Here is a 22,198-nt window from a genome sequence, read left to right as displayed (position 1 = left end):
GCATATTATGGGGAAGAGTGGCATATAGGGAGGTTTAAGGCATTCAGGAGGCAGAAGGCAGAGTGGCGTATAGAGGGTTAAAGGCATTTCTGGAGGCAGAGTGGCATTACGGGGGTTAAAAGGCATTTCACAGAGCACTCTGCCTCAGAAATGCCTTATGCCCCCCATTTAACACTCCCCCGCCCCCCCCCCCAAACTTACCAGTGCTTCTGACTTCCCTGTCATGTAGCCGGGGCAGCGTGTAGATCCCACGCACTTACGCTGCAGCCGGAAGGAGGCGTGGCTAGCAGCGGAGGTTGTCTGCGTCCATCGCGCAGACCTTCCCCGACTGTCAGAGATCAGAGTTCCCCGCACCGGTACAGGAGGATCCAGGTCCCCTGCAGCTGCGGGGGATCTGGATCTTAGTCGTCTCATAGTCAGACCTATTTGAGGTCTGATTATAAAACGACCCCGATTATAAGACGAGGGGTATTTTTCAGAGCATTTGCTCTGAAAAAAACCTCGTCTTATAATCGAGCAAATACGGTAACTCAACCTACAAACATCTCCTCAACTCTGCGTTTTTGGATTTAAAATGTAAACGTGCTTTAGCTACATCAGTCCTTGGCGGGTGATTGTACGTGGTGGGTAATTGGGTTCTGTTTGAGTGACACTTTGATTCTATGCAGCAATGAAACACCATTACTGTTCTGTCACTTACATTTCTCCACAGCTTGCCATTCAAAAAACTCTGCTGTTTCTCCTTTGAGCCGTCTGTGATATACTACATGCATAATATTTTCAGAGGCAACGGTGTGATGCAATAGTACAAAGTTATTGTAATTAGGAAGAGTAACAATAGCACAGGAATCACACACACTTTTCATATAATTGAAAATGGTAATGCTACAGCTGCAAAAGTTTAACCCATTGCTTGGCTAACATATCAGGCATTAGTGCAGGATAGGTTAAGAGCTAGATTTTTTAAGTAAATGTTTTTTAAGAAGAAATTCTATGTATGTGTATGTATAAGTGTGTGTGTGCGTGTGTGCGTGCGTGCGTGTTAACAGCAGGGCATAATATGCTCCCTTCTTTCTCTGTTACTTAACCTAGTCAAAACAATAGTCAGCTGAGCTTAAATATGAAAGTTTCCTGAAATTCTCTGCCATTACTTCAGATGTCTCTGCACCTGTAGGAGCCAGAGTAGAACCCACTTTCTGCCATAGACACCATTGTGTGCAGACTTGGACCGGGCACTAATTGTGCAGACTTTGACACACCTGGGTGTAAATACAAGCCTACAAGCATTGTAGTGACATGCCTATGTACAATATATTTATTCATATCATTAAATGTGCCAAAAAAGGTGTTATATGAGTTTTCAGCCAATCACAAAGCACAGTGCAAGGGCTTGAATATGATAATGTGAACACACATTAGTAAGAATTTAGTAGCATAGAGGTTTTAGTGCACTGGCAATTTTTATGAACACTCTTCCTGAGTTAAAAATGACAGATACTATGCTTAACATTAACATAATAAACATAATATTACAGAATTAGCACATTCGTTTTCACTAGTCACATCTTTTGCACTCTTTTGCACATTTATTGTAATTGCAATTTTGAGAAACTACCAAAGGGGTCCTGTGTTGTCTATGAAGTAAAGTCTCGTACTTTCCTGGCAGATTGTGTCTGAAGTAGAAATATGTCAAGCTCCTACCAGAGAGGAGACAGCAGCACCTGTCACTGTCTACAAATCATTACTGCTGAAAAATGTCTCACACTTAATCATCACTGTTCAATCAAAAAGTTTAACAGAGCCACACTACTGTATGTAGCTGAGTTATTCAGCTTTACTTGAATCATATGGGGCTATGTTGTGCATGGTTTCTTATTTTTTGTGTCTGTACACGCATTGGTTCTTAGGATTGTATGGAGGTCATCCTGAAAAAATACCCTTTCCCCAACCACAAGAGAATTTTTAAAACAAATCTATAATCCAACCATTTTTGTCAAGGTCTCTGGAGATGTCATGCTTACCAAGTCAGACTGGTGGATAGAAAAATATCTCAGGGCAAGTGGGGGTCACTGGCAACAGTTTGAATACTAACCTATTATGTGGAACCGTGTCAAACGCCTTGGCAAAATCCAAATAGATTACATCCACTGCAACACCTTAAGATACTTGAACAACACTGCTCTAGAATATTTAAATAAAAGTTCCAAAGACCTTCCATTTTTAAGAATATTTCTTAAATGTTTTTTTGTTGTAGTGTGGAGCCAAAACAAAAAATCAGTTGGACAAATAAAGTATCTTGTTGATTGTATTCATCCTAAATTTAGTCTCTTGTGTGTCCTCTATTAGGACCTTTGTCTATGTGATTCAAAGTTGCTGAAAGCCATAATTACTTTTCTGAAAAGAATGATTGGCATAAGTAAAGATATTCAGGGATGAATCTGATATAAATTAACCTACAGCTGAGCATTGATTCATGGAAAGTTTATTGATTATCTTTTCATCCAAAATAAATTATGCTTGTTTTCAGGCACACAATCATCGATTGTAAAGCTTTTTAAAATATTTCCTTATTAGAATTCATTTCATTAGATTGACTTTCCTTTTGCCTTTTAAAAACAAATCTTGGCAATTGTTCCAGTAAAGAAAGAGCAAAGTATGTAATGTTGTTATTATTGTGATCAAATACAGAAATCACTACATTTTTAACAGTACATTTATTTGGTAGTTCAGCAGGAGTTTACTTCCCCAATACTGTCACATGTACTAAAATCTGGAATCTTCTACCCTATTACATATTACATGGAAGCCAAATCTAAACTTTGGGGAAGACATTACAGTATTTCACTAATCTCAAGATATTGCATATTTCCTTCATCTCTAGTTGTGGTAGATACTTCATCTTCCCATTTGCCTTCATAGGATTTGGAGGGGCAAAATCCGGCAGCCAGACTAAATTCCAAGATTAATTTAATTTAACCTTGGGTAAGGCTGGCACCTTATGACTTGGGGGGGGGGGCAGGAACAACTGAGTTGCCCCACACACGTCCAAAAATTGTGTGCACAACAGTTTTTCCCAAGAAAAGAAAAAAATAATCATTTTTTTTTAAACTTTATGCGGCGTGGATATTATGCGCACAAAATTTTTGCTCTGTGAACATTTTTGCACTAAGAAAAAATAGATGGAACATTGCTTCCAATGTTTTACTATTAAGTTAAATTCACCAAAAAATTTGCTTTTCACCCCTCTTTATAACCCATTTATGAAACACATATCCCTGTCTCCCTCAGTGTATCACAATGTTTGACAGCTTTAAAATAATATTTGCAGAAACAGAAAAACATTTTACATCTTAATTTACCTAAATACAAAATTAGGTTCTTTTTTATATCTAAGTGACACTAATAAAAAATAAATTTTAAATAAGTATCTATAAAACTTCATTTTAAAAAGTGGTTAAAAGTGCTCAAAGTTAGTTAACAGGTCATATTCAGTTTACTAGGCTTGTTTTTGGCTTTATTTTTGTCGAAAAATTAATGACACAGTGTAATATGTAATATGTTGTTCATCTGAGGTTGTATTTACCTAATAGAATTTAAAGAGGGTTTACTTCCTTTTTCTATATATACTCAACGGTTCTAAATTTCTGGAATTTAAGATCCCTCAGCCTCTCAGCGCTGTCAATTGTATAGCAAGCTTGTTACCTATAAACCACATGAAAGATAAAGGTATTGTATTTTCTTCCACTGGAACTCCAACATGGCCTGCAAGAAATACTGCAGTTCCCGTTATCTTATTCAGGAAATAATTTTGAGAGTGCGGTGAAAAATGACTTTTACTTTCAAGACTCACATAATAGAGCTGTTTGTTATGGTGTTGTGTCACCCTTATGTTGTAACGGGTTAACCAAGGGAGCTGTAGTAACTCCCAGAGATCACCAAGATGTATCCTCCTGTTTTCCCCGGAATCACATCCAGCACCTGTCAGCATGCAGACCTTGGAACCCTGCTATGTGTTCCCAATAAGCAGACACAACTACCTTGAATTGAGTACAGCAGGAATGAACAGTTTATTGTTGTAAAACATAGACTCGTATATCCACAGAACTTCATTAACATAAATTAACATTGATAAACAGGTACATGTAGACAACCCAACCTTTAATCCTTTTAAATTGCTGAATCTCACCCTGGCAGTAATCCTGTTAATGGGATTAGTTTACACAATGGAGTTCCTGCCTGTGCAATCTTTATTTGGCAGCCAGGCTGGAGCCATCTCTGACTACCTAGGGGCCTTGTATGACAGGTCATTCTGTCACATATGTAACTTCATGGATTATGCTGCATCCCATATTGGTCAAATTCCCTTAATCCCATTGCAGAGAATGTGGAAATAAGGACCTTTCTTCAATAAATCACATTCCAGTATCGCATGTTCTTCAGAAACACAAAATGTTACATTTAAAAGTTCAGAACAGATCATATGAATATAATTTCTAGCAACATTATTGAGACTTTTTTGATCAAGACTGCATCCCTGGACCCTCACAGTTTGATTATCATGGATTTCAGACTGATCTGTTTGGGGAGGACTTTAAATATACCGTATTGGCTCGAATATAGGCCGCACTTTTTCCCCCCACTTTAAGTCTTTAAAGTGGGGGTGCGGCCTATATTCGGGGTCTAGCGCCCGACAGGGTTAGGATACAGATCCCCCGCAGCGGACCTGCATCCTACTCCCCGATACGCTTAAACAGCCTCCCCTGCCAGCACTTTCCACGGGGGGGGTGCCGGCATGGGAGGTTGTCTAAGCGCATCGTGCGGATGGTCACCGGCTGCGGAGGTTATTTACCCGCATCGCCGCAGCCGGTGACCGTCCGCACGATGCGTTTTACCTCTGCCCCAAGACTTACCAGAGGAGACTCCCGGGTGTCTTGCGCGGCCGGCGGAGGACATCTACGCAATACGTATTGCGTAGATGTCCCCCGCCGGTCCCGCAAGACACCCGGGAGTCTCCTCTGGTAAGTCGGGGGGGGCAGAGTGGCAGCATATCTCGGGGGGGGGGAGGAGGAGGACAGTGGCAGCATATCTCGAGGGGGGAGGAGGACAGTGGCAGCATATCTCGGAGGGGGGAGAGACAGAGTGGCAGCATATCTCGGGGGGGGAGACAGAGTGGCAGCATGTTTTTTTGGTGCTTTTTTAAAGAAAAATATTTTTCTTTAAAAAAGCACCAAACTTTTAGGGTGCGGCCTATATACGGGGGCGGCCTATATCCGAGCCAATACGATATTTATCCAGTTAATGTTTCCTAAATGTCCCACTGCCATTAATCATATTTTTGTTCTCTGCCTTCTCAGTGTCATGAACACTGACCTTAGCTGAGGCAAGAGAAACCTGTAAATCCCTAGGTGGCCTCCTAGGGTTGTTTATTACTTTTTGGATGATTTTATGCCTTCTATAATAGATCTTGGCAGGACGACCACCTGTGCTCAGATTCACTGCTGTTACAAACTGTCTCCTTTAATCTAATGATAGATTTTTATTTGGAAACACATTTATTTGACACATCTTGTATGTTTGATTAGCTAACATCTACCATAGCACATCAAACAAATAAAAAAAGCAACAAACTGGTTTTATTGGTGCTTCCACACTAATATCTCACAAGATTTGTCATAGCTTACTCATATTTAGATTGCACAAATTCTGTATTTACATGAAATAAAACTATATCGCCTGAACATTCTTTCTTCTTTCTCCACTCTTCCCTCTAGCTCTCTTCTCTTTCTTGTTCCCCTCTGTTTGCTATTATGTTATTGCCCCCCATACACAAAAGAATCCTCAACAAATCCCAAACAAAATCTTTAGAGACGTCAAGAGGTAAAATAATGGAAATCAGGAGTAACTGAATTCAAGCTGATACATTGAGTATTTTTATTATTATTTTATAAACTACAACTTTCCTCTGTGTTTAAGACAAAAGGAAGCCGCCTGAACAGGGACTTGAACCCTGGACCCTCAGATTAAAAGTCTGATGCTCTACCGACTGAGCTATCCGGGCTCTTTGCAAACTACTTCAGATCATGTGACTCGGCTCTACGTAATTGCAGAGGAATTCAACTCTGAGAGAAGAATGATTTTATTAGTGTTCAACATACTTGTATATAACTCCTGGGGTATGGACTATAAAGTGTATTAATTGGTTTTCCAAATTTCGGTTTGTATATAATCTATGCTGACTAACTGTGTAATAGATAACAAAAATGTTAAAATACATGTATTCCTGTTTATTAGATAAAATACTGCTTTACCATTCCACTAATGTGTATTTTTTTTATATATATTTTTTTCTTTAAAATAGCACCAAACTTTAAAGGTGCCGCCTATAATCGAGCCAATATCGTTATATTTTATTTATATTTTATAATATATATCTTTTTTCAAATCACATGATTCAACTCCATGGCAAGTCTAAATACCAGACATCCCAGGCTATTCAGTGGGGAGATGGGGAGAACTGATACCCTGGAATAAAGAGATGGTACTCTTACTTTAATCGTGCATGGGACTTGGTTCTTATTAGTCAGCCAATTTACATTGAAGCTAGACTTGGAGGCAACACGTCTGTAACATTTCACACTTTGCAGAGGGCCGTAGTTGGAGTCCCAACTTCAAATGAGGAATTCAAGTTGAAAAACTCTTTGGCACCACATTTCTATACAATCAAGTTAACCCCTCTCATGCTCTATCAGGTAGAAAATGAATGTATGTATTACACAAATAGACGTGACAGATGGGTCCTAGAATTGTGTATTTACTACTCAATACTACTCAAAATCCCAACAGTGAGTGAGGAGTACCAGAGGCATCTGACAGACATTGCTATAAAAATCTAAAAATTACATTGGTGGTGAACCAGTGAGTTATTGTCCCCACACAAAATCCTCAAAAAAATCCTAAACAATATCTTTAGAGGCGTCAAGAGGTAAAATAATTGAAATCAGACTATGTCAGGAGTAACTGAATTCAAGCTGATACATTGAGAGTATTTTTATAATTTTTTTATAAATTACAACTTTGTGTTTGAGACAAAAGCAAGCCGCCCAAACAGGGACTTGAACCCTGGACCCTCAAATTAAAAGTCTGATGCTCTACTGACTGAGCTATCCAGGCTCTTTACAAGCTGTTCCAGATCATTCAACTCTGAGAGAAGAATGATTGTGTTAGCCTTAAACATATATCACTCCTGGGGAATGGACTACAAAGTGTATTAAGCATTGTTAGTAATTATGTGGTTACATTCAATGTGGTATATAGTTGCACTGAAACTTTTTTTTTAACCCCTTAAGGACCAGGCTGTGTTTTACTTTTTGTACCCTTTGGGACCGAGGCTGTTTTAACACGTTTGCGGTGCTCGTGTTTAGATGTAATTTTCTCCTCACTCATTTAGTGTACCCACACAAGTTATATGTTGTTTTTTTGAAGAAAAGAAAGGCTTTCTACAGATACCATTTGTTTGATCATATTATCTAATTTCCCATAAAAACAAAATATGATGAAAAATTGGAAAAAAACAAATTTTCTGACATTTACCCGAAAAATCTTTTTGCCTCCTAAACTTTTAAGTTGTATTAAAGATTGTTAATAATTAGGAGATAATGTTGAATGCAGTATGGACTTGTGTTTGGTTCAAAAGAGAGCCGCCCGAACAGGGACTTGAACCCTGGACCCTCAGATTAAAAGTCTGATGCTCTACCGACTGAGCTATCCGGGCTCTGTTGCATGTGTTGACACCATCTTTGAACCATGAGTTTGAGTATCTGCCATTGTATAGACATATTGGTGTATTATTACCATTTCTAAATTTGTAGCACTGATGTATGCCTTTAAGTGCTAACCTTCATGAGCATTTTGTTAAATGTAGCTTTGCCCTGCCGTTTTTGCAGCATAAAGAGTGCACCTGGATAATTCTTGACAAAACATCCACAAAGATTGCACCTGCTGACTTTGCAGACCTTAAAATAATAAATTTAACCGTGAGGTGGATTTATCCAAATAGGAAATATGCATCTCTGCTGATTCGGCATATTTAAGCCATTAATCCACTTTGCAGGATTTTAATGAGGCTACTGATTCGTCATTATCTTTTATTACACAGTATGTGTTGAATGCTAGAGGTTATGTCTGTTGTTCTGTACTTCTTATCATTAATAATTATGTTATAGGCTTTGCCTATAATCAACAGTCTAGAGGAAGATCAAACCAAATACAACACTGAAGAAGGATATTATGTCTAATGGGGGATATAGGTTCCTAGGTATTAAATAGATTATCGAAATATATTCTATTGTTTAAATCACAGCATTGCCTAAAGTGTAAATATTTGTTAGATTAATGTAGAAACAGACACATATCTTTTGTTTTGTTCAAGATGCTTATTATTTGAGTGTCTGTAGACTTGCTTACCAACGTCAGATTAGTATTCCCTTACGTCCTAACTGGCAGCACAAGAGGGGTATTACTGCCCCTGTGAACAATTAGGACAGGTGGAAAATTAATGATTTACACAATTAAATAAACAATTAACTCTCTTTACCCCCCCCCTTATAAAGGGAACTCCACCCCTAACCACAGTGTGCTTTTTTTCTGTCCTTTGGACATATTGGGACAGGTGGTGGTGGTCTCTGTGTGAGACCTTGTGTTAGCTTGCTAACCTTTATTTTACTTTTTTCAGGTGCCCTCCTGTTTGGATTGTGTATCCTAGTTTTATCTGCTGCCCTGCTGTGCTGCAGGACGGCCTCATTTCACCCAGCATTATCTGTGTGTTTGTGCTGGATCTATACCTGACTGGTTTGGATATCTCCTCCCAGCTGCTTATCTTCATGTCTGCTGATCTAGTCTGTGATGTTCTGGAGTTTCTCTATGCCTCCCTGTACTCGTTTTAGCTGCTGAGGGGGAGGAATCCATTTCTTTTCCCTCAGTAGCAGTAGTAATCCCATAGAAAGTTTGTTCTTACTTGGATTCCTGATTTTCTTTTGTAGCGTCTGATGTCACTTCCAGGGGGGGAGCCTTCCTAGAGTCTCCTGTCTATCTTTGGCTTTGTGTGTTATCCTTCACTTGCATTTTCAGGTGGATAGAGGAAGCCATCAGAGAATCCTTCTTAGCTCAAGGCTTGCCTCCTCCCGCCTTTGTCCGCGCTCACTCTACCAGAGCGGTACCTACCTCGGCTGCTGAGAGGGGCCTCATCCCTCTTCAACATATTTGTGCTGCAGCCTCCTGGAGTTCTAATTCCACTTTTATAAGCCATTATAGGCTAAATTTAAGACGTTCGGAAGACCCTGCCTTTGGGCGGTCTGTTCTGAACGTCGTTCAGCCGGAAGACCCTCCCTCATAGGTAATCTAGCTACTTCCCCTCTTGTGCTGCAAGTTAGGACGTAAGGGAATCGTTAATTTCTAACGATAATTTGTTTTCCCTTAGTCCTAATGGCATCACACTAATATCCCTCCCTCTTATATTTTTTTTATTATTCTTGTTATAGCACACTGTGGTTAGGGGTGGAGTTCCCTTTATAGGGGGTAAAGGGGGTTATTTGCTTATTTAATTGTGTAATCATTAATTGTTCACAGGGGCAATAATACCCCTCTTGTGCTGCCGTTAGGACTAAGGGAAAACAAATTATCGTTAGAAATTAATGATTTTTTGTCTGAGTACTTTTTCTGATGCCGGCACCAGAAACTTACAGATTGTTAGTTTGTCCTGTTTACTTGTTACTTTTCTTCTGTTCCATGTATCTCCAACTTGATAGCCTTTATTACTTTAGTGGGCAAAAAACCCATCCTGAGTTGGCTACTCAACAGGGAATTGTGAATTTTGGGGGGTCTCTGCCATAGTATGTCTTGACAGACTAGAAGTAGCCATGCGTTACTTATTTTAAGAAGAACTATATTCCCATTTGGATTTTAGGGATTTGTGTTTACACATGAACATTTAGGTACCCTTAAGTACTTTACAGATAAAAGTTTGGTGCTAGGTATTAACATTTTGTATGTCCTATATGGATATATAGTTTTGAATAAGTATTGTTATGTAACCACAGGAGGAGTATCCTCAGTGCAGGGCTTCAGGTACGGACAACCAGCAAGGAACCAAAAATGAAGAGCCAGGGTCAGACAGGCCAAGTTCAAAAACGGGGGAGTAGTAAAAGCGGAGTCCAAAACAAGCCGAGGTCAATGTAAGGATCAGGCAGAGTAATCAGAGGCAAGCCAGGAGTCAAAATACAGGAGTATGCTAAATAATTACAAAAGCCCATAGAAGCTACAGGGAGACTCTATAAGAAGCAAAAATGAAACCTACTGAACGATTTAAATAGCCTTCATACCAAGATAAAAATGGCGTCTGGAGGTGCTACTAGGATTTCCTCCGTTGAAAGCTGCAGCTCCCCGTGAAGGTAAGTCAAAGGTGACATGTTAAGAAGGATAAACATACTGACATATTTTTAATTATCTTTGAATAAGAATAACCCTAATTTGAGAGTTCAAATAATGTTCATATCCAGAAGCAAACTAATTTTCTTCTTTTACAATTTCTTTTTCATATTGTGTTTTGTTCAGCATTACAGAACTAAGACTTTTATCGTTTTAATGGTTTGATCTGTTGAGTTTTGTCTCTAGAAACTAAATTGAGAATTGTGCACCAGAAGGCAGAATTGGTTTCCTAACGAGAATGCACCTGCCCATTAAATTGGCAACTGTATCTTCACATTTTGTAAATTGCCATCATTTTCCAAAATTGGCAGACATTCTTTTTTTTCTCTCCTTCACATAAATAACAACTTGTGTGAAAAAAACCCATCTCTGAATAAAACATAAGTGCGTTTAATTGTCAGAATGTAGAAAGTCTTACTTTTGGGTTCTGTTTGGTGGTTTTGAATTGTATATTTTTACAGAACACCCTAGTTGAAAAAATGACACATTACCTTTTATTCACATGCTCTGATGGCACCAGATGACACAGGAGGAAAGTGGTGTGGTCTTTCTGGTTTTCGGCATGATCTCAAAAACTAAGATCTGTGCTAAGATGTGACTTAAGTTTAGTTAGAAATCATGGCTTTATTTAAATCATGCTTATTTTATTGTGCTTATTATTTTAAAACACATAACTAAGGTAGGTATGATCACGGTGGAGGACACTGATGTCATAGACAAGAACTAGGAAGGTATTAGCCAATGTAAATTGATTACAGTTGTTTACTAATGTGGATTCAAAAGGTTTTAGGGTAGTTTTTTTTACTGTAATTAGATTTTACAGCCCACTAAATGTAGGTGAAGTCTAGAACACAGAGGCAAAGTAATATTAAGCAAGTATCTGCTTCTGAATGTTGTTTCAGACAGACCGAAGTTACGGTAATCATTATTTCCAATCCATGGTATTTCGAAGGGAGCCCTTCCCCCAAATATGATACATGGCCTCCTTGTGTGACCCCCTAGCCAACTATAAGCTACCACATAGTACTTGCAGTCTTCTGCTTGAATTGGCCTTTCGCCCACCTGCTTACATTCTGCTGCCCAGACATACTAAGAGAGAGGGAGGCTGTATGAAAGTTTCTGATATACTATATATAGCCCATATTGAGCAAAGTGCCGCCCCTTCAAAAGTGCCGCCTGGGGCCACTCGGCTCCATTGTAGGGCCGGCCCTGATATACAGACACGTTACAATGTTCACAATATTGATAAAACATAGTCTGTTATAGAATATTTAACATATTTAACAAGGGACACAATTGATATATTATTAAATATATAGTTGTATTCAAAACTAATATCAGTATGGAAAAAACTGATACATTCAGATAATCTCACTTCTAACAGGAAAAAGGAGACTCTGGTCTGGGATTACTCATCACAGTTTTCTTAGCATAAGGATAAGCCGAGCTACCTTTAAGGTCAGTGTCAGGAAATGTGAGTTCCCATGAGGTACAGTGACTTAGAGTTTCTTTGATAAATCCCCATCATAGTCTTTGTTCTTTTCTATATATCACAGTCTATTTATGTTCATTTTGTTCAGAATGAAGCAATTTTAAAAGATTAACAGTTCCACCTAGTGGTAGAATAAGAAAATACATAGCAGGTAACTGGTGAGACAAAAGGTGAAATAAGCTTTACCATTTATTGCCAGTTCGTATTTTTATGTAATACCAAAGGTGTTGCCAAGCCTTCTTCTATCACAGTGGACTACACAGAGAGATTTCATATACTGTCTTGTTTAAACGTAGATTCAGTCTGCCCATTCTCCTCTGACCTCTGACATCAACAAGGCATTTTCATCCACACAACTGCCGCTCACTGGATATTTTCTCTTTTACGGACCATTCTCTGTAAACCCTAGAGATGGTTGTGCATGAACATCCCAGTAGATCAGCAGTTTCTGAAATACAACCATGCCATGTTCAAAGTCACTTAAATCCCCCATTCTGATGCTCGGTTTGTCTTGACCACCTCTACATGCCTAAATGCATTGAGTTGCTGCGTTGTGATTGGCAGACTAACTTTTTGTGTTAACAAGCAATTGAACAGGTGTACCTAATAAAGTGGCCAGTGAGTGTATACCTTTAAATTAATTCTTAGCAGAATTGAAAATGGTGTCGAAAAATGCCAAAACAATGTCCCTTGTGAAATAGCTTAGGCCTTCTGCTTTTTAGAAGTATATGATTCTGAACCCATTTGTTATAGCTTCAAAATAAAGCTGCATGTGTCTAGTAAAATAACAGTATAGCTGAAGTGCTGAAAACATTCCCAACCTTAAGCATCAAAAAATCAGCTCCTATCATTTGAAGGAAAGCGCCTCAGAAGCTTGTTTTTAGATTATATTGTTTTTTCCTTGCCATTCCAGGTGGCACATGAGAAGAGAAGGCTCCACCTAGCAGGTAGGACAGGAAATACTATAAAAAAAGGAGACCTCCCCCTTCCTCCCCAGTGTTGTTTCCTGCCCTACCCAGGTAGTGGTTAGGCTGAAGCTTACCTCTACTTCCTTTTTTTTATTTTCTCGGAGCCCCGGGGGGGGCGTCCTTGTTGATACCCGGCAGAGGTCCCGTGTGGATCCAGGGTTCGTGCAGCAGCCTCGGAGGCTGCAACTCCGCGTTTATCGCGGCAACGCACACGAGGCTCATCCCTCGTTCGGCTCTGCCCACAGCCCAGGGGGCTCACTGGGATGTGTATCCTCGGGCTCCGGTTCACTCCGTCCCGGGGAATCCTCAGAGTGTGGCACGGCAGGAGGAGACCTCTAACCGGCTGTGCCGGTTTCTCGGCACTCGTTCATACTCCACTTCCGGTGCAGCGACCCGGGGTCATGAGAGGTCAATTGGCTGGGAATTTCCGGATGTGAGGTTTCCGGTCCTGGGCACCTAAATGCCTCTGTATAAAACGCCAGAATGGGAAAGATCTTTCCTTGCTCTTCGTTTCTGTGCTGTAGTATTGTATCTACTTCTCTGCTATTGTGCCTGCCTGTGCCTGAGGATTATTTACTGCCATTTCAAGTAGGTGTTGCCCTCTTGGCTTGGAAGAAGTTTTACGTTGCCTATGCCATTGTTTTCTGCGGTTACAGCTTATGTTTTTTCTCCTCAGTCATGTCAGATAAAAATCAGGATATCCCTCCTGAAGCCTCCCCACATAGGAAATCTGTGGGAAAGACGAAACACAAAGCCTGCTCATCCTGCAAAAAGACCCTGCATGACCCTTCGGCCAAAACGTGCAACTCCTGCTAAAGAAGTTTCCACGACGGAATTTACCTCCTGGTTGAAGGGGGAACTTCAGTCTACCTTTGACTGTTTTCGAGCCATGGCAAGCTCCTCTCAGGCACCTGTACCCCAGCAACAATCTTACCAGCAGTGTCCACCAAATTATCTCCCAGATAACCCGGAAGATTATTCGGCCCCTTTTTCTGAATATGACTACCAGTCGAATGACCCACAGTCTTCTGATGAGGACGGCGAGATTAAGGAAGAAACCTTTTTCTTTCCAGTCGAAGAAACAGGGAAACTCATCTCTGCAGTCAGATCTACTCTGAATCTACAGGATGACAGACCAGTTGCAAAACCAGATCCTTTTCAGGGTCACTCTAGGAAACCGCAGACCTTTCCAGTCCACGATTCACTTTCTGCCATTATCACGGAGCAGTGGAAATATTCTGACAGGAGATTCTTCACATCCTCCAGAACCAAGAAGCTTTTTCCTTTCGATAATAAGAATTCTGAGGCCTGGGAAGTCCCGAAAGTCGACACCGCAGTAGCAAAGGCCACGAAAAAAACAGCCATTCCGTTGGCGGACGTGTCCCATTTCAAAGACCCCACGAACCGGAGGGCGGAGAATGCCGCCAAAAGGTCTTTTGAAGCAGCAGCGGCGAACTTTCGTCCGGCTATCGCTATGGCGTCAACTTCTAGAGCCATTAAAATCTGGCTCCAACAGGCGGTGGAAGACCTTGCAGCTATTCCAGGGACTGAGCAGGTCGCAAGAAACCTGTCCGACACCTGCTTAGCAGTTGATTTAGTCTCCGATGCCTCCATTGAATCAGTCCGTACGTCTGCTAAAGCCACTGCGCTTTCAGCGGTTTCTAGGCGAGCTCTCTGGCTTAAGTCGTGGTCTGCAGATAATGCCTCTAAACACAAGCTGTGCAGCATTCCGTTCCAGAGCCACCTCTTCGGCAGCGATCTCGACACGATCCTAGAATCCACCACGGGGGACAAGCACTGGTTACCTCAGAGGAAAGGACCACCTCGTTTCAGGTCGAATTATTACAGAGCTCCAAGAGACAGAGAGTCCTACAGGCCCTCAACCTCCAATCAAGACTACCAGTCCTTTCAGGGTAAACCCTACGCAAGAGGAAGATTCCAGAGAGGAAGAGGAAGAGGCAGGGACGGTAAAGCAGGATGGCTAGTAAACAGACTCAAGTCACAGTTGCTTCCAAACAGACGCCGTACCTTTCTGGGAATGATCCTCGATTCACACGTACAGAAGAGGTTTCTCCCTCAGGACAAGATCCTAAGATTGAGGGAATTCACACACGCGGTCCTAACGAACAAGTCAGTGTCCATCAGAGCCATCATGTCTTTGCTCGGTCTAATGACCTCCTCCATCTCGGCAGTTCCCTGGGCACTTGCTCACTCAAGACCTCTTCAACAGTTTCTGCTGGATCACTGAGATCGCTCCAGGATGTCCTTTCGCAAGAAGGTCCGACTTTCTCCGGAGTCACTCCGATGGTGGCTGACTGCCAAGAGAGCCCCTGTGAAAGATTCTTGGCTGACGAGAGACTGGGTGGTAATTTCCACCGATGCCAGTTTGAGAGGCTGGGGTGCTGTTATGGGAAGCAATATTACCCAGGGAACTTGGTCTCCTCGGGAATCAGACCTGCACATCAATTTTCTAGAACTGCTAGCGGTCTGGAGGGCTCTAAGGTTCTGGTCTCCAATCCTGCGGCACAAGTCCATCAGCGGTTCATCTCAAGGGTTCACTGAATCAGGAGGCGGATTATCTCAGCAGGAACTCAGTACTTCCGGGAGAATGGTCCTTAAACAAAAGGGTCTTCGCCTTCATCACAAAGAAATGGGGTACTCCTCAGATAGACCTGATGGCCACACACCTAAACAAACAGGTAAAGGAGTTTTTTTCTCTCTCTCCAGTCGGTCGTCCCCGAGCCCTAGAATCACTCTCGCAGACCTGGGACTTCGATCTCGTGTATGTTTTTCCTCCGCTTCCCCTTATCTCCAGAGTGCTCTGGAAGATTTGGGAAAACCCTCAAAGTGTCATCCTGGTTGTTCCTTTCTGGCCTCGAAGAATCTGGTTTTCGGACTTTACCAACCTGGTCGTAGACGAGCCCATTCTTCTTCCTCAGGTAAAGGATATTCTCGTTCAAGGCCCTGTTCTCCACCCAGATCCCTTCCGGCTCAACCTCTCAGCATGGCTTCTGAAAGGGAGATCCTGACCTCAAGGGGATTAACTTCGTCAGTAGTGGAAATGATTCTCTCCAGCCGCAAGAAAACTACGGCTGCTAAATATCAGAAGGTTTGGGAAACGTTCATCACCTGGTGCAATGGGCACGAAGTATCCTCTCCATCCATCCGGTTCTGTGCTTTTTACAAGACGGCTTTGATAAGGGGTTACAACCTGCTACTATCAAGGTCCAGATCTCAGCTCTCAGCAACTTCTTGGATTCCAATCTGGCTTCCCATCCCTGGATCTCCAGATTTTCTAAGGGGATGTGCAGACTTCGCCCTAGGCTCCGTCTGTCGGTTCCACCTTGGGACCTTAACCTCGTGTTGCACCAACTCACCACGTCTCCTTTTGAGCCTCTAGAGGATACCTCTCTAAAGCTGCTCACCTACAAGGTTGTCCTTCTAGTAGCCCTCACTTCCGCTAGGAGGGTGAGTGAGCGCCAGGCTCTCTCCAGAGTGGAACCTTTTTCTCAGGATTCTGCCGGACTGCATTATCCTCCGTTTACCACCAGAGTTTCTCCCTAAAGTTGTCTCACCTTTCCATTCGGATCAGGAGATCATCTTACCTACTTTATGTCCGGATCCCAAGAATCCCATGGAGCTGGAACTCCACTCGCTAGACCTGCGGAGGTGTATCCTGTCTTATCTCTCGCGTATGTCTGCCTGGAAGAAATCCAATGCTCTCTTCCTGTCCTTTGCGGGGACCTGCAAGGGCAGAGCAGTGTCCAGGGCTTCCATAAACTGCTGGCTTAAGGACGCAATCACATTATGTTACATCTCCGCGGGTAGAGTACCTCCCTCCGACCTGAAGGCACACTCAACCAGATCCGTCTCGACTTCCTGGGCTGAATCCATCTCTCATTTGCAAGGCAGCGACCTGGAGGTCGATTCATACGTTCGTAAGGCACTACAAGCTGAATCTTCATCTCTCTGACGGGTCTCAATTTGGTCGTCGTGTCCTGCAGACTGGAATCCTTCCCTCCCTATCTCGCTAATTCTTCTCATGTGCCACCTGGAATGGCAAGGAAAGTGAGAATTCTTACCTGAGAATTCCTTTTCCTTGTCCATTTCCAAGGTGGCACACTTTTACTCCCACCCATTAAATTTACTTTTGCTTGTCTATTGTCCTTCTTTTTAACCACACTGGGGAGGAAGGGGGAGGTCTCTTTTTTTTTTTTATAGTATTTCCTGCCCTACCTGGTAGGCGGAGCCTTCTCTTCTCATGTGCCACCTTGGAAATGGACAAGGAAAAGGAATTCCCAGGTGAGAATTCTTTCTCACACATGCTTTTACACTCTGTCTGTCTCCCTTCCTTTTCAGCCAACCACTTCCATGTCCCTGTCTTCTTTTCCACAGCTCCTCTTCTTGTTCTTCTGTCTCCTTTCTTCATGCACTTGTCCTCGCTACCTGCTCTGTTAACATGGCCTCCTGGAGTGATTGTGCAAAAAGGGTGAAGCTGCCATCCACACCCTCTACCGGTGCTTTTGGTCCACGTGCCCAAGTCTAATGGGTATGAGGGTTTCAAGCAAGAACGGCGTTTACAAATACTTTAGAGGGATGCATTCTGCTTGTCTCCAGTTGGATATTGATGGTGGATGTATTTTAGTACGGCGAAGGAAATGGTATTTACAATAGTTCTAGAACACAATAGTCCAGTGCTTATGTTTGCTTCTTTTGTATTAACCTAAAAACTGCTTAAATTTAATGTACTCCTATAGGGCCAGAAGAACAGATTTTCAGGATTGCATTAAAACACTTGGCAATGCCATCAAAGACCAATTTAAAAGTTATGAAACATTTTATTACTATTGAACACATGTCCTGTATGCCTAGTCGAAGGTTTAAATCTAGTTCAGTAGGTTGTAGTACAAAAGGCATTCACAAAACAATAACCTGAAGCTGAAAGGTAACCTATTTGTATCCGTCTTTTTTTTTTTTTTTAGCTGCCGGTGTGTTGAGGTTTGGAAGTCTGGTCAGCACATCAAATGCATATGATGGTTCAGGCATTGTGACAGTGGAAACAGACAATCCTTTGATTTGGACTATGGGTATTACGACTGAGAAGGAATAAAAAGTGAAAGAAAAAAAATGGACAAACATTTCATGAGTAACTGCATCTAATACCTTTATAGAATAAAAAGGTAATTTAATGTGCCTGTGCCGTTTTGTAGGAAAAACAAAAAAAATGCAGTAATAAACTAGATTATGGCTTCAACATTATGGTACAAATGCATTAAATAATCAGCCTAGTTATGAGTGACTTCTACAGTTGGTGGCCGTCGGGAATGGTAGCACCTACCAATAATAGTCGTATATATGGTGCTCTGGTCCTGTACTACACAAAAATAGAAAAGCAGCTAGCACCAACTATTCCACTTTGTGCCCAATACACTTTCAGCACCCAGAAAGGCATACATACATTCCAAATGTATTCAATGTAAATAGGTAATACAGATGCAATATATGTCTAACACACACATCTGCTAATAAGGTCCCCATTCAGAGATGGCTTACCAGGCCTTTTATCACCCATTCTTGTTTTGGTAAGTAGAAAAGCAGCAAGGGTAAAAAGTATTTTAAAACTACATAGCACATGAGGTCTGAGAAAACCATGAGTGTTTTCTACCAGTCAGGAGGCTGCCTGTGCCCATTTGCTAGTCATTATTACTGATTCCATAACCTCAAAGCAATACAAAGGCACAGAAAAATATAATTGTTCTATTTGTTAGGTAACCAAACAAGGAAAGTAACCATGATTAAAAAAAAAATTAGTTGGGGTTAATTGGTCAAACTGCATTATACAGTATCTGGATAACATGTTTAAATGTGAACATGCAAAGTAATGAAAGTCTTGAAATGTCCATAAAGCTATCTAAAGAATAAGTGTGTGTGTGGTGCAATATGCCAACACCATGACCAGTTTGTGACAAAAGCATTTATATAGTCATTGGGGTGCCAATTAAATCTCCCAGATGTAACTATGCATTACACATTTAAGAGTTGGCCCTTGATTTGAACAGTGAAGCTGGTGAATTGAAGCTCTACCTACTCCACAAACCTTACCAAATGAACACTCCTGAAGCTAGGATTTTTGCTCAAGTCTAGCACCCCCTGTATAAATGTGTACATGAACAAATGCAATAGGCACATTTTTTTATTTTTTTGTTAATATAAATGTGGTCTTTGTAATCTCGGTTTCATTGTTATACCAACACTTCCCTAGAGGCAGAAATGCAGTGTTTTATGTGAACCTGCCCTTGCTTCATGCAATGATTTATTGTAAGAGCATGTACTAAGCTCATACTGCTATACAGTGTGACATTCTAACAGTGCAGGGTAGAATGTGTTAACCAGTTCACACTGTGACCACACAAAACATTTTCAATAACTCACAAAGAGTGTCTTATACCAAGTAGTAACAAAACTACCCAAAGGCAAATCACCATGACCACTAGATAAACTTTTGAGTTTTATTACATGAACCAGGCCAAATAAAAAATATACATTAAACAAAAACTCTTGTCCGTTAACACATTTCCATTGCTTTGCAGTCAAGACCACGGGAACCAAGGTAATTAGCTTCCACTGTAAATAAAACAAAAAAATTGAATTTCTTCAACAGCCAAACTTACAATGATTTAAAGAGATGTGCATGGCTTTGAGCAAATATTAGATTACAATTAACAAAATTTAATAATCTTTGCTGCTAATTTTCTATAGCAATACTTCAATATCACTTGCCTACTTTGCATTTTATTAATTATACAAACTCATGGAATATCTGAGGACACTGCCAGATTCTAAGTATAATGCAAGATGTTGCCTCCATCATCAAGTAAACCATTTCAAAATCTGGTCTTTACTTCAGGACCAGTACCTGTTAACAGCACCAAGTACCTCAATGGTATGAAATGAAAAAATACACGATACAAATCCTCTTGGTGGGATGGAAAGAACTTGCGGTAACTACATTCATGTGTTTCTAGGTTTACTAATAATCTTGCTGGCAAAAGACGTACAAGATTTACCCTTTGGTAATCAGTGCAAAACATTCCATAAATACATTTTGTTGCATCAAAGATATACTATATAGCTTTTTCTTTATAGAGTTAAGGAAGATTGCCTTACACAATGATGTTGTTGATTGGGATATGGATTAACTTTACGAAAAAGCCAATGAATCCCATAATTGCGAACCCAATCGCAGTTGCCATTGCAATCTTCTGAAATTCTGAAAAAAAATAGACACGTTAGAAAATAATGTAAGGGAAGTTTTACTGTACTAAGGGAGTGAAATCCTCCCAGCTGAATTTGCCTTAACAAAAAATTCAAATGGTCATCTACAACGAATAAAAATAGTAAGATTTCCCATTGTGTTTTACTTTACTGTGATATAAGGAGTGAAAAACAAATATTAAAAAGAAATACAAAGTAAAAGCTGAGAGAGGTTCTAGCTAAACTGGACACAGTATATGACAACTCACATCTGGAGGAGACATAGCACCAAAAGGTGGGTGAACAGCCACCGTCCCTGCAGGTAACTGGTCTATCTGGGTAGATTTAGGCCTAAAAGCTATCAAATCCCAGTAGGCTGTAGTACAGCAATAATACATTCTTCTATAGACCATTGTGGGATATTTACAGTTTGTTTCTTATAACCTCAAAGCGAACATACCTTTTCTGTCTGGCTTTGTACACCTCTTTACTAGCCTTATAGAATCCTTCACAAACTGGCGGCTGGGCTCAACAAATTGCATTACTTGGTCCATGATGTCTGGAAGAAATAAAACATGCATAAGGAATTACCCTTACAGGCAATTTTCTTAACACATATTATTTAGAAAAACAAACACATTTAAACATTGTTTTTAAAAAAAACTCTATAAATTTGGTTCTAGAATATAGCCATAATAAACATATACTACAGCAAACGGCCACATTTAGTGACCCGTAACAACTACTGATGCATCATTTACAAAATAAGCACCATAAAAAATGGGATACATGTATAAAAGCTAAAGAAAAACTAAATCCAGGTTAACATATATATATATATATGATATATAATTCTAAACCGATTATTGGCAACAAGAACCATACAAACTGTTAATGAAGCAATTACATCAAAATACAGTGTTCCTAATCACAGGGCCTCCCTAATTTACATAATATATAAAAACTAAATTTGATAAGCATTAAAATTATATTCATACAGGGGTAAAAAAAAAACATATTACAGAAATACAGGGCCGCTTATAAAATACACAAAAATACACTTCTAAATAAATGAATAAAGTAGCACAAACGGTGAGCTCTCCTCGTATATATTAATACGCGCTATGAAGTACAACCGGTGAATCCCAGCAGTGTGAAGATATACTCACTCGATGGAGATGGCACAACCGACTGCTGCAAGACTACCCACCACTTCGCACTAGGACACGTAGCACTAACGAGAGCAGCTTTTGCTTCCCGTAAGACTGACGTCAGCGGAAGGCGACGTAGATTTAAAGCCGGAACTCGTAATGTTCCCAAAACAGGAAACCAGCTTTACTTCCGCCTCTCCGCTACAGGCGCCATTTTAGCGAAGCCTAAAGAGCCTGTTGTACCGAAACATGGTCTCCAGAAAAATGGGTCCTCGCGCAATCACTGCAGATATAAAGTTTTGTCAGTTTGAATTGGAACTATAGAATTGTTAAAGAAAAGCCGGATGTAAGCAGACCGCTGGAATGTAGGGAGTGCGTGTTAGGCGACCTAGTGGTAGTTTCTTTTTACTGCATAGGGAGGTTTTAGCTTGTGCTGAGCTGGCGATGCTAAAGATAATGAATAAGTGTGTCATCATAGTAATTCTCGTCAATATTATTAATATATGTATTACTTATTAGGATTTGCGGTATTTATCTAGTTTACAGTGGCAGTCACCACACTTGGAAGGGTTAAACAATACTTGGATGACAACATTTTAATTCTGCCATTCTGGGACACACCATGTATATATATAGATATATATAGATATATATATATATATATACAGCAACTAAAGTTGATGCACTCAGCGGGTCTTCTTTTTATAAAATGTATTAACTTGGTGAAGGTCCAACGTTTCGGCTCTCAATGAGCCTTTCTCAAGAAGATTTCTCAAGTTAATACATTTTAAAGAAGACATGCTGAGTGCATCAACTTTATTTGCTGTATATATTTTTTGGATTGGTAGCAC

The 22,198-nt window shown here is 40.6% G+C and overlaps 2 protein-coding genes and 3 non-coding genes across 5 annotated transcripts in view; 1 reads left to right on the top strand and 4 right to left on the bottom strand.

Moving 5' to 3' along the window:
* LOC149286599 (thiamine pyrophosphokinase 1-like) overlaps positions 1–18,052 on the top strand; it is a 161,478-nt gene extending 143,426 nt beyond the window's left edge. Inside the window, exon 7 of the mRNA XM_089493821.1 lies at positions 17,925–18,052. Coding sequence (XP_089349947.1) covers positions 17,925–18,052 — 128 coding nt within the window. The remainder of the gene's footprint in view (positions 1–17,924) is intronic.
* TRNAK-UUU (transfer RNA lysine (anticodon UUU)) lies at positions 5,986–6,058 on the bottom strand. The gene has a single exon. It is a non-coding gene; the product is annotated as a tRNA-Lys (tRNA).
* Positions 7,098–7,170, bottom strand: TRNAK-UUU (transfer RNA lysine (anticodon UUU)). The gene has a single exon. It is a non-coding gene; the product is annotated as a tRNA-Lys (tRNA).
* TRNAK-UUU (transfer RNA lysine (anticodon UUU)) lies at positions 7,699–7,771 on the bottom strand. Its single transcript has one exon. It is a non-coding gene; the product is annotated as a tRNA-Lys (tRNA).
* A 2,053-nt stretch (positions 18,053–20,105) lies between the features above and the next one.
* On the bottom strand, positions 20,106–21,400 carry LOC149286598 (protein transport protein Sec61 subunit gamma). The gene is made up of 3 exons (XM_089493830.1): positions 21,366–21,400; positions 20,657–20,755; positions 20,106–20,212 (listed from the first exon to the last, which is right to left on the bottom strand). The coding sequence occupies exons 2-3, from the start codon at positions 20,748–20,750 to the stop codon at positions 20,106–20,108; spliced, it is 201 nt and encodes a 66-aa protein (XP_089349956.1). The 5' UTR covers positions 20,751–20,755; positions 21,366–21,400.
* Positions 21,401–22,198: the final 798 nt, after the last annotated feature.

Source organism: Sceloporus occidentalis, unplaced genomic scaffold (genome assembly GCF_023333645.1).
Source record: "Sceloporus occidentalis isolate IW3139 unplaced genomic scaffold, rSceOcc1.0.p SCAF_67, whole genome shotgun sequence".
Taxonomy (NCBI): domain Eukaryota; kingdom Metazoa; phylum Chordata; class Lepidosauria; order Squamata; family Phrynosomatidae; genus Sceloporus; species Sceloporus occidentalis.
Note: the sequence above shows the minus strand (reverse complement) of the source record. Positions and strands in the feature narration are given on the sequence as shown.